We start from the raw sequence: 16628 nt of genomic DNA on the forward strand, positions 1-16628 counted from the left end.
CTATCATCTATCTATCAATCTATCTTATCATTATCTATCATCTAACTATCTATCTATCATCTATCTATATTTCCATGTCTGTGCATATTACAGCCCTGTCTTAAATTAAGCTCCTACGTATCAGGTTCCAGTATATCATTCATCCCCTGTGGAATCTACATTGCAGTCTATGACTAAGTATTTCATGCAGAGAAAGAGGACCATGGGAGACTTGTCAGCATTTGAATATATGATGAAAAAATAAAGGAAAAACCAGCAGAGTTTGTCCTCCCTACAGCCCCCTTTGAGACCCAAAGCTGAAGCTTGGTCTCTTAGGAGTTCTTGGCAGAGAAAATAATGTGTTTACAGGTTTTAGGGACCCTCACGCCATATTGCTAGAGACCCGCCGAGGCCTGTTTTCTTTCCATTACTTAGTTTTTCATCCGGATGGCAATTATTTTTTATTCCTACCAGCCCTTACTAGCTTAGTAGTTTGCAAAGTATCTGGTAAGATTCCTGGTAATAGATACAGTATCCAAGCAGATCGCTGAGCTTGCTGCTGACTTAAAAATGTGCAATAATTTAGAATTTAAACAATTTCCTCTGTTTTCTAGAAATGCTGGTTCCACACTTGGAGGGTAATCAGTAAAACAAAAGGTTTCCAGTCCGCCAACCTGATGGATACAATAAGCAGGTCCTCCCTGCTGTGATTATTTAACTTCCCATAAAGTCACAGGTAGTGATAGATGAAGAGACACACGTGGTTTCTTTCAAGAAATTTTAGGGGACGAGCCCTCCCTGCCAATCCTGCGGGTGTGGAGTAGATACAGGTAAAGACACAGGTCTCGTCCTCAGAGAGCATGTGGTCTAACGCAGACCCAGAGGGAAGCAGTGTGAGAGCCCCAGAAAAGACAGCCCTGATGCTGCTTAGAGATGCCGAGAGGATGTGACATCATGTGATGCTGAGTATCGCCGTGCAAACGGCTGCATCTGCCCTCAAAACAGGCGTGTGCAGTGGCATCCGTCCCCTTCTGAAGAGAAGGACACGGAACACAGGCCCCTGATGGGCTTGATGTAGCCTGACGTCCAGACCTCCTGCCCCTGGAGTTGCTTTCACTGAGTGTCACCTGTGGCCCCCACCCCACTACTGAGAAGGCAACCCTCTCAGAAATAGGATAACGGGGTGCATATGGTCCAGAACCACAGGATGTCTCATGAGCGCTGATAAATGTATACTAAGAAAACAATATACCCATGCTGCTAACCATGCCGTTTGAGACCTACAATGATGACTGGTTTGTAAAACGTTACCAAACACCCCCTGCCTCTGGATGATGCTCAGCAAGATGGTCTTGTACCAACTTAAAGTAACTAGGACGGCCTCTTAATGCCACACGTCCAGTCTGCATGGAACAGAGGCTGATCTCTGAACAAATCCCTGTTTTTCACTGTGTAAAACTCAATCCAGTTGCAATTCATTGTTTTTAGTTACCGTGCTTAAAATGAATCCTGTCTTACATAAACTATACAAATCACTGTGCTCGTGCGGTGGTGAGTGTGGAATTCACAACCACCCATTGAATTTGTGTTAATTTTAGAACATCAAGGAGGTGCTGACCTAGCTAGAGAAAATGAAATGTTTCTTCCCCAAAATATGCAGAGAACTCTTAAGACTCTGCAGTAAGAAAACAAGTAACCCGATTAAACGAAGCTTGTTTTAATCATGGAAATTGAGCACGTCTGATGATTTACAGCAGTGTTAATGCTAGTGTTATAATGAACAAAAGTGTGTCTGTGTGATCTTACCAGACAAAAAGGGGAAAAGTCAATCAGACATTTTTAAGCAATGTGTGTAATCAGTTTCAAATCCACAAGACATTCAAGGACTCAGTCCTATCTGGGTGGTTTCCGCAGAGTTCTAATTCCATCCGAGCCGTGTGTTACTTGCCTCCTGCCTGCTAGTACTTTGGGAGGGAGTTTTCTGTGGTACAGCGTTAAATTCCCGAAATTACCATGTGAGAGAATCCTAGTCCCATTTTATGATGAGAAAACGGACCCGGAAACATTAAATGAGTCCAAGGACACATGAAATAAGGTTGTCTTGTATACTACTAATAAAATTCTCTGTTATAACATTAAAACTGTATCACATTGATGTGACCGTAAGCCTTCACGAGACAATAGCTAAACCGAGAGGGAAAAGACAAGTCCATGAGCCAGTGGAATATTTGGGTTACTTTACAAAGCTCTGTGTATCTGGGACACTGATGCCCTAGACAACTTCTGTTCAACACCGTGACTGGTTAGCTGTGGCTACCACTCTCCGTAGAATGATACTCTTTCATTTTCTCTTTTCCATCACCAGGAACACTGTGAAAATAGGATTTTTGTAAAATTTCACCTGGCATCTTGACCTGGGAAGTCTTTCACCAGGCGTGAGTGAAAGCTGTCAGTGATTTAGCAAGTAAAAATGGAAAGGAAATGACCTACCTTGAGCCCCCGCGGCTAGAGTCACTTCACGCGGCTGCCGTGAGGGTGCTTCCCGAGGGCTGCGGTCCCCAGACCTGGAGGGCAGCCCCCTTCAGACAGCCCAGAGGACTGTTCATCCCCTAAAGCCCTCGGCCTGTCTATGATAGTTTACTACTAATTTTGTTTAAATGTGCAAAGTACGTGTCACATTACAATTTTAGCTGAGACAACACGGGGATTTTACCTTAGTACTAGTTTAAATTCATGCACTCAATTTTTAAATTGTACTACTATTTCCATTAACTTTTTAACCATATTCTGATTTGTCATAGTTTGCATTTTGTGTCACTAGGTAGTCAGTGCCAGTTGTGGGAATCTAATATTGTTGTATTATTTTCACTGTTGCTAGGAAGTTGAACTCTAAAGAAACAATCATTTCTCCCACGTGTATTAACGACATATTTACTACAGAAATGGAAAATATAATAGTTGCTTTTGCAACCTCATAGACAGATTACAAATACTAACCCCTGATAGGATGTAATTAAATACTGTGGTTGTAAAAATCTACATATGGGAGGCACAGCTGTGAGGTAGCTGAGACGTCCAGCATTGGCCCAAACTAAGAGAACTCAGAAGCTCATATTTCGAGCCCGGCCCAGTGCAGAAGTCTGGACGTTTGACCCCAGATGTTACACATTTTTGTGGCGTCCACTTGATTGGAGGTTGGACATGGCTGTGGGCTCCCCCGTCCCTGTCTGCCGCCTGTGGTGTGTTGCTTGTTCTCTCCACCCCGGTGGCCCTGTGCTTCTCCTAAGGCCTGGTTGTTAATTCTGAAGGTTTTGCTCCACAGGTCGTCCACATGGGGTGGGTCAGCGAGAGACTGGGAGGGGCCGGCTCCTCTCAAACCTTCAGATCCAAGTTCCTGGCCCTGAAGGGCTCGTCCTTCTACATCTTCATCTCTCCTCCGGTAAGCAGGCCTCCGGGAGTCTGGGAGGGATGCCAACGAGGCCATTCTTGTAAGAGAAGCAAGGATCTGATCTAGCGCTTGGAAGAGGCCAGAGAGGGTGCACGACCAGCCGGCCGGCCTCCTCCGCCCCTACGTACGCGGATGGAAAGGGCTCCTGTGTGGACCCGCTGGCTTTTCTTACTCTAAATCCGTAAATCAACCAGTCCATGGTTTTCCTTCCATCGAACAGCCGTTAAGACATTAGAGTGTTTTCCTGCTTAAAATATCAGCTGACTGGAACGTGGGGATGTAAAGGCTTAGATGTCTGAGAGCATCAAGTATATAGCTGAATAATCCAAAAAACAAACAAAATAGAAGAAAACCCTTCTGTTAAGACATTTCTAATTTAATGGTCAGATAATGAAACTTAAAAAGCTATTTTTCCCTCATATCTTCCAAGTTTTATAAAAATAAACAAACAGCCTGATTTAGTAGGGCCCATAATAGAAATTTAACAGTGAATGCTACAGTTCACAATTTATTTTCTAATTCCTACCAGCGCCATTTTCCCAAATCTGACCAAATATAATGTGTGTGCCCTGCCTCCAAGTTTGTCAATTAAAGCAATTTCACTTTCGGTGAGTCCAAACATCAGAGCTGCAAACAAGCAGCAAAACCTGATAGCTTCAGGCATCTAAAAAGTTAGATGCCATTTACTTACAATGTTGTTACTTTTCTGCCATTAAAAATAAATAAAAGGATTTCCTTCCTTTTAAGGCTGAATGCTATGCCATTGTCTGCACACAGCACATTTTCTTTATCCACCCATCCACCAGTGGACACTGTGATTGCGTTGTGTCCTGTCTGCTGTGAATGGTACTGTGATGAACATGCGGGTGCAGGGATCTTGAGGCTCAGATTTCATTTCCTTTGGATAAATATGCAGAAGTGGGATTGCTGGATCGTATGGCAGTTCTGTGTTTAATCTCTTTGAGGAACTTCCATACCATCTCCACAGTGGCTGCACCATTTTACATTCTCACCAACAGTGCACGAGGGTTCCCTTTGCTCACACCCCCACAGCACTTGTCCTCTCTGACTTTGGAGGGATGGATGCGTTTATGGCAAACACGGGGGTGATGGTTTCTTGGGTGTTTTCTCATCTTCAGATTCATCAAGTTGTATACATTAAATTTGTATAGCTTTCTGAACGTCAATCATACCTCAATAAATGGTTTAAGAAAAGATTGACAGAGAACTTGTGCACAGGGTAGGAGGATTCCTACGTACCCTCCCTCCAGGTTTCTGAGGGCTGACCCTGTACAGAACTGTGGTCTGTTTGCTGAAACTGAAGGATTAGCAGTGACACAACACTGGGAACTAAAGCACGGACGCCACCAGACCTCACCAGTCTTCCCACGGACTTCTTTTCTCTCCCCAGCACCCAGGCCAGTATTCCACCAGGGACTCGAGCTTTTCATAAACCAAGGCTGTGAATTTACTGATGCTGGAGTGTTATCTACAGATTTGCATAATAATTGAGTTCTTCTCAAATGCAATAATGTTATTTAGCATTTGTTGCTAAATGTAACTTTCTATGGTTTTGTCTAACAAAGTAAACATAAGAATAACCACAGATAACCCTGATGGCCTCAATTCTGGCTACAGCAGCGAGTGACTTGGAAGGCGGCTGGGGCGTGAGTGGTGGATCAGGGAGGGGCATGGAGAATCAGTACCGTGAGGCTCCAAGCAGAGGGGCCTCCTGCTGGCCTGTGACAGTTGGGAGAGGAGGAAAGGCTCACCCTACCTGCACCCGATGTACCTGGAAGGAGGGTTCCCCGCCGCAGAACCGGGGGAGAAGTGACTGATGTCCCAGGTCACACGCCTGAGAGTTCTCCTAATTGTTCTTTTCTTGTTAATTAAGATTCTCAAGGTATAAGTTTTCCCTACATAATACAACATTCTAAATTACGAGAAATGCTTTAAATATTTAATCAGATTTCTATACCTGTTATAGTGAAAGATGATTTCGTGCACTTCCCATGGCAGTTTCAATTTCATGGACAGAAATTCTAATCTGGGGGGCTCAGGGGATCTCCACAATCACCACATGGGTAATGTCATCTTTATTAACACCAGGCTTGGCTTGTTTACTTTAAAATCCCAGGGCCAATCTTCTTGCATCGATCCGTGTCACCAGCAGCATATCATGCGAATCAATTGCTGACCTCAGCTGCTCGGGTTTGCCTGGAGCAGGCCTTCTGCTGCCGTAAATATCGTTCATAGAAGTTTGAAATCTGCTCAGCTCTCTGCTCTGGCCTGGCCGAGGGCTGAGTCCTCCCCATGTGCCCCCCTCGGGGCCGGGGTCCCTCCCCACCCGGCTTCTCCGGCACCAGTGAGCGGCTTTCACAATCTGCTTCTCCCTTTCCTTTGGTTTGGCGACAACGTCTTCTACATTACAGGTATTTTAGGCACACACGGGATGCACCGTGTCTTTTCACAGACGCCTGCCCCTCCTGATTCTGGATGCAGCTGGTGGAGGTGCTCAGGTGACCCTCAGAGATGGAAAGGGTAGCGCGAGGAACCCTGGTTTCCTCCGTGAACCGAGGTGAACTGGCCCAGTTCTTACCAGTAAATTAAGATTTGGGTGAATCCAGTGCTGGGCTGGCAGCTGCTCCTTGGATTGCCCGTTAGCATCTCTGCCCTGGGAGATTTCGCTTACTTTGCACATAATCCTAGCAAAGCCACTCCACTTCCCTGCAGCTGGACGTGAGCCTCCCGTGTGAGCTCACAGTTACATCTGGCCATCAGCCCCGTATCACGAACGTTCTGGAAATCCGGAGATTGCCGGTTCTGGATTATGTGGGATCCGGCAGCATATTGTCTCTTCTGCGGGGCCCGTTCAGAAGGTGTTTGCAGAAAGCAGGTGCTTTGCAGGAAATGCTTGTCTGTCTGTCTATCACTCTCTCTGTCTCTCTGCCCACTCTTCTCTCTGCCCAGGGTCTCCTCCCTTTCCTGATTTCTAATTCCTCTGAGACAGAGTTGCATCTCTGACATGGAGAAAGGGCCGCGTTACCCTGTAGTAAAGAAACACCTGTGAAAGAAGCCAGTCACAAAAGACCACATATTGTATGATTTCATTTATATGAAGTATCTAGAACAGGCAAATCTATAGAAACAGGAAGTAGATTAGTGGCGGCCTACGGCTGAGAGGGTAGAGAAGGACGGAGGGTGACAGCTAAAGGGTACAAGATTTCTTTTGGGGATGATGAAAATATTCTAAAATTGACTGTGGTGATAGTTGCACAACTGTGAACATACTAAAAAACATTGAATTGCACAATTTAAAAAAAAGAAAAGAAAAAAGAAACACCTGCCCTCTCATCTTTTCCTATAACTGACATCGCCTTCTCCCAATAAAGACGTTTCCTGGCAGGTGCATCTTTCATTAACTCGCATTCCTAACAGTTTCTGCGGGAGATACTTTCCACCCCCCCATCTCTTCTCAGAGTCATCAGCAGCAACATCTTTTGATAATTATAGTTTTGTCGACATCAAAAAAAGAGTGAGGCCTTTTTTATATATTTGGCTCATGCTGTTACTTGTAAAGGAAAAGCAAGACCCCAGGGGAGTCTGGAAGTGATGTCCAGGATGCAGACCTGTGAGACTGAATGAGCCCCGCGTTCATTTACGGATCACACTGGAGTTAGGGTAGCCAGATGCTAATGTAAATTTTTCACATCCATTCAAAATTGCCTGCTAACAGATTAGAGTCTCAGATCACTGAAATATGAAAACTTTCTTATCCTGAAGAAAGCCTGTAGTTTCACAATGTGATTTTTAGGTGTAAATATAAAATCGTACATCCCATCAGTATAGCACGTCGCAGCCTCTGAAGCCCTAGAACGCAGCAGAATTTAGGAAGCCCGCTGAGACGCGCACACAGGTGCAGACCACTCGGTGCCTGTGGCTGTGGGTCCAGCCGGGTGGGGATACCACTGCCACCGCAGACGGAGCCCCACGGGGGGCACAGTAGTGAGCGCGGGGGGTTCCTGAGCTGGAGACATCTAGGGATGCCCGAGGGAGATTTTCAAGTAGAGTTAGGTACCCATGTTCCTAGTGCAGGGACGACATCTGTCTGGCAGGATGGAGTTTGGAGGCATCAGTACGTAGATGGTCCTTAATGCTGCGAGACCAGATGAGCCTCCATGTTCATCTCACTGGATTCTGCGTGGGCACAAGTTGCAGAGGCCATCTGCTTCTCCTGAATCTGCATAATTTCTATTTTCCAGGGTAGTCAATACTAGTAATGCCCAGGAAGAAGTGAAAGGATGAAGGCAGTAGTATTTATAAATATTCACTCCAAAAATTAGATTGAGTTGACTTATTTGTATACTTCCTGATGTCTTCATATAATTTTTTAATTTCCTTACTAAATATCACCTATAAACAAGTACAAAGTAAATGGCTACTTGAGAGGTGGTGTGCGATTGAAAGATGACTTATGGAGAATTTCTCTCTTATTAGTAAATGCTACCAACCGATTTGTTTATTTTCTGCTGTCCTGGGAGCTTCTTAATGTGGCTCCCATTGAATCTAGCATCACGCTGAACATGAAGAAGATGCTCCTTGGTTAGTTACTGGTTGGATAGTCTGTAAAGTGAATATTAAGTATTTAAATAAATATCTAATATATTTATTAATATAAATATTTAATAATAAGCATTAAAGCTCTGTGGCTGAGCTATGTGATTTGGAAATATCATCAAATCCTCTAAAGAGAATACAGTTGACCCTTGAGCAATGCAGGATTTAGGGGCTCTGACCCTCCACACAGTGGAAAATTCAGTATAACTTATAATCCACCCTCCTCATATGCAGTTCCTCTGTATCCACGGTTCTGCATCCGCAGATTCAACCAACCTCAGATCACATAGTGTTTACTACACGCATTTACTGTTGAAAAAAATCCACGTAAAAGTAGACCCACGCAATTCAAACCCGTGCTGTTCAAAGGTCAACTGTATAGAGGAAAAATCAACCCTTTAGATTTTGGGGGGCAGGTGTGGACAGTAAGCCAACAAATCTCAAAACAGTTTGTGTTGGAAACCCTCAAATAACAACGAGCAAATTCCACAAGAAGCAAAGACAGACTACATTAGAATCTTTCCAGCCTTTGCAGCTTAAAGGAAGAGGTGGGGTGAGGGATCGTGCATGAGGCCGCGATCCAGGTGCCCACAGAGGCGGAGCCTTCATCCCGTGCCCTTGCTACCCCTAGTTCTGCGCGGCGAGTTCTCAGGTGTGGACGTTTCCCTGCCGGAGACAGTGTGACGTTGACGCTGCCTCTCCCAGACTTTTGGAAAGATTTCCAAGAGTTCATTCATATCATTTAAGGTAAAAATGGTAGCGGTTCCACTTCTATTTTAATTAAAGAAAGAAAACAAGTATGTAAATATTTTCCTATTGAAGTCAAATATTTTGAGAACGTTTGAGTACACAGTGTTAGTACATACAAGAGTTAGGTAGAGATCAGAAAGGTACGAACCACAAAAATTTCCAAAGTCAGCGCATGAGGGCAGGATTCTCATGGCTCCTTTAGGGGTGTGTGTGTAGCTGTGTGTGTGTGTGATGCCATAGTATATAGTTTAGCACGTACCCATTTCCAAAGGTAACCACATGACAATAATTCACCTTGTAATTTGCTTTGAGAGGAAAAGGCTGTGTATTAAACACAACATATAAAGACATGAAACAGCCTGGGTAACTTTTTTCAAAGATTTTATTTTTAGAGCAGTTGTAGGATTACAGTAAAATAGAGGGGAAGGCACAGGGATTCCCCTCTACTCCCAGGCCCTACACATCCGTAGCCCTCCCCATCATTAACATCCCCCCAGATGGTACGTGTTTTACAAAGGATGAACCTACATGGACACCTCTTATCACTCAAGTCCACAGTTTCCATTACAACTACTCTTGATGTTGCACATTCTATGGGTTTGGACAAAAGTGCAATGACGTGTGTCCACCATTGTGGTTTAGAGAGTAGTTTCACTGCCCTAAACATCCACTTCGGTCCACCTATTTGTACCTCCCTACCTACCAACACTGACAACCACTAATCTTTTTACTGTCTGCAGAGTTTTGCCTTTTCCAGAATGTCGGATGGAGTCATACAGAATGAAGCCTTTTCAGATTGACTTCCTTCACTTAATAATATGCATTTAAGTTTCCACCATGTCTTTTCATGACTTGAGAGCTCATTTCTTTTTAGCTCTGAAAAAATATTCCATTCTCTGATGAACCATAGTTTATTTATCCATTCACCTACTGAAGGACATCTTGGTTGCTTCCAGGTTTGGGCAAGTATGAATAAAGCTGCTATAAACATCCATGTTCAGGATTTTGTTTGGACATAAATTTTCATCGCCTTTGGGTAAATACCAAGGAGTGTGATTGCTGGATCATATGGGAAGAATATGTTTAGTTTTGTGAGAAACTGTCTTCCAAAGTGGCTGCACCAGTTTGCATCCCCACCAGCCATGACCGAGAGTTCCTATTGCTCCACATCCTCACCAGCATTTGGTGCTGTCGGTGTTGGATTTTAGTCATTTTAATAGGTGTGTGGTGGTCTCCCAGTGTTGTTTTAATTTTCATTTCCCTGACAACGTATGACATGGAGCACATTTTCACGTGATTATTGACCATCTGTCTGTCTCCTTTGGTGAGGGATCTGTGAAGGTCTTTGGTCCATTTTTACTCAGGTTGTTTTGTTAGTGCTGAGTTTTAAGAGTACTTTGTATATTTTGGTTAACAGTCCTTTATCAGATGTGTCTTTTGAGAATTTTTTCTCCCAGTCTATGCCTTGTTTTATTCTCTTAACTTTGTCTTTTGCAGAGCATAAGTTTTTAATTTTAATGACGTCCAGCTTATCTATTATTTCATGAGTGGTGCCTTTGGTGTTGTATCTAAAAAGGCATCACCACACCCAAGGTCATCTAGGTTTTCTCCTGGGTTATCTTCTAGGAGTTTTTTATAGTTTTGTATTTTACAGTTAAGTCTGTGATCAATTTTGAGTTACTTCTGGTGAAGGGTGTATGATGTATGTCTAGATTCATTTTTTGTATTTGTATATCCAGTTGTCCCAGCACCATATTTTGGAAAGACTGTCTTTGCTCCCTTGTTTTGCCTTTGTTCCTTTAGCAAAGATCAGATGAGTCTATTCATCTGTTTCTGGGCTCCCCATTCTGTTCCATGGATCTATTTGTCTTTTCTTTCACCAATACCACACTGTCTTTATAGTAAATCTTATAGTTAGGTGGTCTCTGGCCTCTGACTTTGCTCTTCTCCTTCAAACGTGTTGCCTATTTGGGGTCTTCTGCCTCCGTATAACCTTTAGAATCAGCTTATCAGTATCCACAAAATAACTTCCTGGGAATTTGATTGGGATTGTGTTGCATCTGTAAATCAAGTTGGGAAGAACTGACATCTTGGCAATGTTGAGTTTTCCTGTCCATGAACATGGAATATCCCTCCATTTGTTTACTTCTTTGATTTTGTTAATCAAAGAAGTTTTGTGGTTTTCCTCATATACATCTCGTATGTTTTTGTTAGACTTATAACTAAGTTTTTCATTTTGGGGATGTTAATATAAATGGTAATATGTTTTTAATTTCAAATTCTGATTGTTCATTGTTCGCATACAAGAATGTGATTGACTTTTGTATGTAAACCTTATATTCTGCAACCTTGCTATAATTGCTTATTATTTCCAGGAGGTTTTTGGTTTGTTTCATTTGGTCAACTCCTTCAGGTTTTCTACAGAGAAGATCTGCAATCAAAGACAGTTTTATGTCTTCTTTCCCAATCTGTACACCTTTTACATGTGGTTCTTGCCATATAGCACAGCAAGGACTTCCAGTTAGATGGTGAAAAGGGGGCATCCTTGCTCGTTCCTGGTCTTAGTGGGGAAGCTTCGAGTTCCATTCTCATGGTTGGAGATTGTGAGTATTTGCCTCACATGGTCTGACGCTCTGTTGTTAGGTGCACACATGTTAAATATTGTTATGTCTCCTTTGAGAATTGACCGTTCATCTTTATGTAATATACTTTTTATCCCTGATAACATTCCTTATTGTAAAGTGTGCTCTGTAGGAAAGTAATAGCTCGTCTACTTTCCTCTGATTAGTGTTAACATGGAATATTTTCTCCATCCACTTGGTGTCAATGTATATGTGCTTGGGGGCCATGGTTGGCCCTGTGTCCTCCCCTCTGTTATGGATCCAACAAGAGTTGTTGATTTTTCCATCCATTCCGTTTCAGGCTGATTGTTATTTAGGAGTGGTGATGCTCAAGCTCCTTACATGCAGAACCAGAAATACTGTAACTTTTTAAATAGAAAAAAAAAAAAAAAATCAAAATTACCTCTACATAATGGCATTATGCTGATTTAAATCATTTTCCTATACTATCCAAAATAACAAAAGCATATTTGAAAATGGGGGCTGAAAGATTTTATAAGACAATGGAAATATTTACTCTGCAAAATGTTAGGAAAAAGAGCCTAAGTAGAAAAAGTTGTAAGTGAATGATTGGAAGCTTTGGGCTGTAAACAGACTCTTTCTGTTTCCTGGCTGTGGGACCACAGGCACTAATTCACCCTCTCTTCAGCAGTTTCCTCAGGTTAAGGATGGGGGTGGTAAATGCTAGCTGAATACCTCACAGGATGAAACGGAGCACTGAGGGACTTAATTTATGTATTCATAAGTGTGTCCGAAACTCCAGCGCATTTGAATTTAACAGAAGAAATTTTACTCTTAATGTTCAGCAACTTCTCATTGTAAAGGCAATACACAAAATATGCCGGGTGAATTTACACCTAAATATTTGCACATGTTTTTGTCTGCCCTTGGATTTTTGTATCCTCGCGCTGGAGGCAAATTGCCCAAATTGGAAACAACCGTATGTTAAGTTTTTAATCCATATGTTTACTGATCTCCTTTATGCTGACATGAAATGTGAGGTCTTGGCTGTGAGGCGGACTGTTAATTAGTCACAGCATCTTCCCTCCGACCGGGCCTCATGGGCGGGCGAGTGAGGCTGGTGGGCTCTGTGTACACAGAGGTTTGGGCCACACAGGAGGGGCTCGAAATCCTTAAGCCTCTCTGAGCTCAGGTAAAGTAAACAGCTCTCTTGGGAGGGCGTGGGAGGCGAGCCTCTGGTCCATTTCTCTTTGGAATGAGAACAAATAAGTGGCTCCAGGGGAGTGAATCTACAAGTGTCCCTGCTGATTTGCTCTCAGACCCCCCCCAGCCTGGGTCCCTCACTCCTCCTCCGTCCTCGGGGCCAGCAGTCTTTGCCGAGAAAGCCCGACCACACTCATGGAGCCTTGTGGCCAACACATTGTGTCAGAATATCTAAATGAACTTTTAAAAGGCCCAGAGATTCTGTGGCAAATAAATTAGGAAAAATTAAAGAGAAAGTCCTGTCTTCAAGGATGGTTTCTGAGCTCCTTCAAGATGAGGGAAAGGGAGGTGTTGAAGGCAACGAGGAAAAAGAAGGGAGAAAGGCTGGAAGACAGGAAAGGAGCAGCGTGGGGCAGGGGAAGGCGGTGGGTTTTCTGGGGCTGAGGTACCTACGAAGAGTAAACAACCAGCGGTGGGGAGTGGTGACCCCAGGTCTCTCCTGTGTGCTGATGCATGCTGGAAAAGCTGCACTAAACCAGGATTCTCTGGCCTTTCTCATGCACTCAGCTCTCCTGCCTTAGCGTGAATCGTTATTTCTGATTTGCAAATTGGAATCTAAGAAATAATGTTTCAGCTACTCATGTTTTCAGACACCATTAAAATGTGTTAAATAACACTTATAAAACCAGTTTTATAGCATCTTATAGCATTAACGTATAAATTATATAGCAGTTACCTATGAATATGCAAGAAATATTAGAAGTAATTTTAAGGATGTCAATTAGGGTAGTATATTCTATCATTTAAAAAAATATTTACCTGGAAAGAAGTAATTTAAGTGAAGATTTGTAGACTGAAGGCATATTAGACAATTATGTATCTAATATAGAATATTACTCTGTTTCAGTTCTGGGGCTACACAAGTGTTCCACAATAATATTAAAATATGCCAAGATACTACATCTGAGAATCTACACTCTCTGCTCTATTTCAAATCAGATGTGGTCAGATAAAATAGAAAATTGTCAAGGCAGAAGGCAATGAAGAGAAAGACCTGCTTTTGAAAATTAATTAATAAACTTTGTTTTTTAGGTTTACAGGAAAGTGAGTGGCAGGTAGAGAGTTCAGGCCCCCCATCTTCCCTGTTCTCATCATCCTGCCTTAGTGGGTGTGTGTGTGTCACAGCTGATGACCAGTGCGGGTACATCGTAGTGACTGATGGCCACATGGTCCCCACACAGCTTCCAAAGGCTCTCAGGGTGGAAGCGTTTCGCTTCAAGTCCGTGGAAGAAGCGGTCCATCCCAGAAGTCCGAGCATCTTCTCAGTGTCAGCTGTGTCTCTGACTGTGGCACATTCTCCTTGAAACAGTCACCATGGCCCAGAGGGTGAGACGCACGGACCGACTCACGTCCGAGGGCACCCCCACCCTGGGCTGAGCAGTCACCCACCAGGAGCACAGGAGCCGGGCGTGGAGAGGGGGTCTTCCAGGGGGGAAAGGAAGTGACCATCAGCAAGGAGAACTAAATGGAAGGGGACAGCTCAAACCACAGATGCCCATGCAGACACACGGATAGTAGCTGCTTAACAGAAGTTAGGAGCGTAGCAGAATGGGTGAGCCGTCTCTAAATTTAACCTAAAATCGATCCTTAAGTTAATGTAAAAGGCATCCAATGTGAATTCCTAAAATTATGCCCAATTGTGTGTAATAGATAAGTTCCGCTGTTACTGGGTTCTTGTATCAATAATGTATCTAAACATCTTCATACTTCACGCCAACAGCGGGGACGTGCAATTGCTCAGCAAAACCTGCCATGGCATGTAGTTTAGTTTTTCAACTGTCCTGCTCCTGGTTTAGAATTTAATGAAGGTAAAGACACATTGACTAGCTCCATTGTTGTAAATGTCTAAATTCTCATACTAAAAATAGCATGTGTCTTTGCATGTATACTTTAAATTTTTTTCCCAGTTTTATCGAGGTACGATTGACAAAAATGGAATATATTTAAAGTGTACAGTGTGATGATTTGATATCCATGTACATTGTTAAGTGGTTCCCACAATCAAGTTAGTTAACACCTCCATCACCTCACACAGTTCCCCTTATTTTGGGTGAGAACACGTAGGCTTTATGTGTCTGTTTTATATTTCTTGCAGGTGAGCACATTAGACTGGGTCCGAGCGGAAAAAACCTATAACCTCTGTGAGGTACTATTTAAAGTTCACAAGGTAAGTTTCCTTTGCACATTAGATGCTTTCATATTAACAAGATGACCCTTTGGGCTTAAAGAGTGAGAGAAATATTTGTTTCCCACCGTCTGTTGAAATAGTAAAATAACATGAACATCTAGCTTCATCCCACAATCATTCATCAAAATTCCACAAAAGAATATCATAGAGGAACTTTTAAGTCCTTTTTCTATTTTTTATGTAGGCACCTCGTTATTTCATTCTGGCCTTTTTATATTTTCAACTTGTTTATATGGCTTTCCAGACATTGAGATGTTCATTTGGTATTGGGATGTCTTCATAGGACCATCATATTTTATATGTGTGCTTCATTAATAAACTATCCAGCCTCTTCTGTTTTTATCCAGCATATCTTTTCAGAAAAATTGAAAAAAAATTTTAATCAATAAACATGCTATGAAGTAACTGAAATCATGAAATTAGCCAGGAGGATGGCTACAGCAAAAGTATTAAACTCAATGCAGGGTAGATAATAATCATAATAAATGTATAGCATTCAACATTTTTAAAAAGGAGATTGGATTCTGTGTCTTGTTGGGAGTCTTTAAACAGTGATCTTACAAAATCTCCCCTTTTCTCAGGTGCCTTTGATTGTTGATGTTGGTCATTTTGCACGTATGAATTTTAAATTATCTGTAATATTTACTTCAGTTTTCAAAAATAGAAATAAATGTATGATTATTGTAAGAACTAGCACTTTAGTATAGAATTTTTTTAATGATTTGTTTTCATAATCACCATTTCAAAGTATAGTCATTAATATTTAGTCCAGAAATCAAATTTTGTAGTTGTGGTGGTGTTTTTCTATGACACTTTCTCCTCTCCAAAAATTCCTTTTTCCAGTTCTTAAAATTATGTATCTGTATTCCACACTCACCATGAAAGAGATGAGAAAATTGAATCAATCAGACTTGATTGCAATCGTGACTTAAATCATAAACGGCCTCCACATAGTGAATAATAAAAGCACTGCTCAGCAGTGAGGCGCGTCCTGCATAAATATTCCCTCTCAATATAAGAATATTCCGTTTGCATTTTTCAGTGGAACCAAATTTACTCATATGTTTGGCAAAGGATCTTGATAATAATATCTTATCTTTGCTGAGTGAGCCTCCTGGAGCCCTGCTAAGTGCACCATTTACATCCTGAGTTAATCCTGTCCCCAACTGAGGAGTTAATCCTTGTCATCTCCATCTGACAGCCGAGACCCAGAAGCACAGAGGGGGGAGTAAGTTCTAGAAGCCTCACTGGAGGCAGGTGGGGTCCAGGTTCCCTTGGCCTGAAGCTCAGCTAAATCCAATTCTATTTTTTTTATATGTACACTATTCTTTTTTCCCTCTGCAAATGGAAGCATACACACTATTCCACACATCACTTTTTGCTCTACAGTTTATCTTGTGGATCTTTCTTCAATATACACAAAGAGATGATCCCACTTTAAAACCACTACCTAGTGTTCAATTCCATGAATGTATCATATTTTATTTTACCAAGCCCATACCAAGGGATATTTAATTTGTTCCCATTTTTTTGCGATTACAAACAATGTAATAAATCATTTCACACGTGTGCAAGTGTATCACCAGGAAAACTTTAGAGAGGTGGAATTTCTAGGTCAAAGGATGTGGACTGTTTACTTTTTGATAACCAACAAGGACCTACTGTAGAGCACAGGGACCTCTGCTCAATACTCTGTAACAACCTAAATGGGAAAATAATTGGAAAAAGAATAGACACATGTATATGTATAACTGAATCTCTGTGCTGTACACCTGAAACTAACACAACATTGTTAATCAGC

At 42.2% G+C, this 16628-nt stretch overlaps 1 protein-coding gene across 5 annotated transcripts in view; it reads left to right on the plus strand.

The window, feature by feature from the left end:
• SNTG2 (syntrophin gamma 2) overlaps positions 1–16628 on the plus strand; it is a 215332-nt gene that overhangs the window by 170489 nt on the left and 28215 nt on the right. For all 5 annotated transcript variants that reach the window (XM_061211245.1, XM_061211246.1, XM_061211244.1 and 2 more), the window contains 2 exons: positions 3302–3418; positions 14735–14806. In XM_061211245.1, coding sequence (XP_061067228.1) covers positions 3302–3418; positions 14735–14806 — 189 coding nt within the window. The remainder of the gene's footprint in view (positions 1–3301; positions 3419–14734; positions 14807–16628) is intronic.

This window comes from Eubalaena glacialis, chromosome 14 (assembly GCF_028564815.1).
Source record: "Eubalaena glacialis isolate mEubGla1 chromosome 14, mEubGla1.1.hap2.+ XY, whole genome shotgun sequence".
NCBI classification, from domain to species: domain Eukaryota; kingdom Metazoa; phylum Chordata; class Mammalia; order Artiodactyla; family Balaenidae; genus Eubalaena; species Eubalaena glacialis.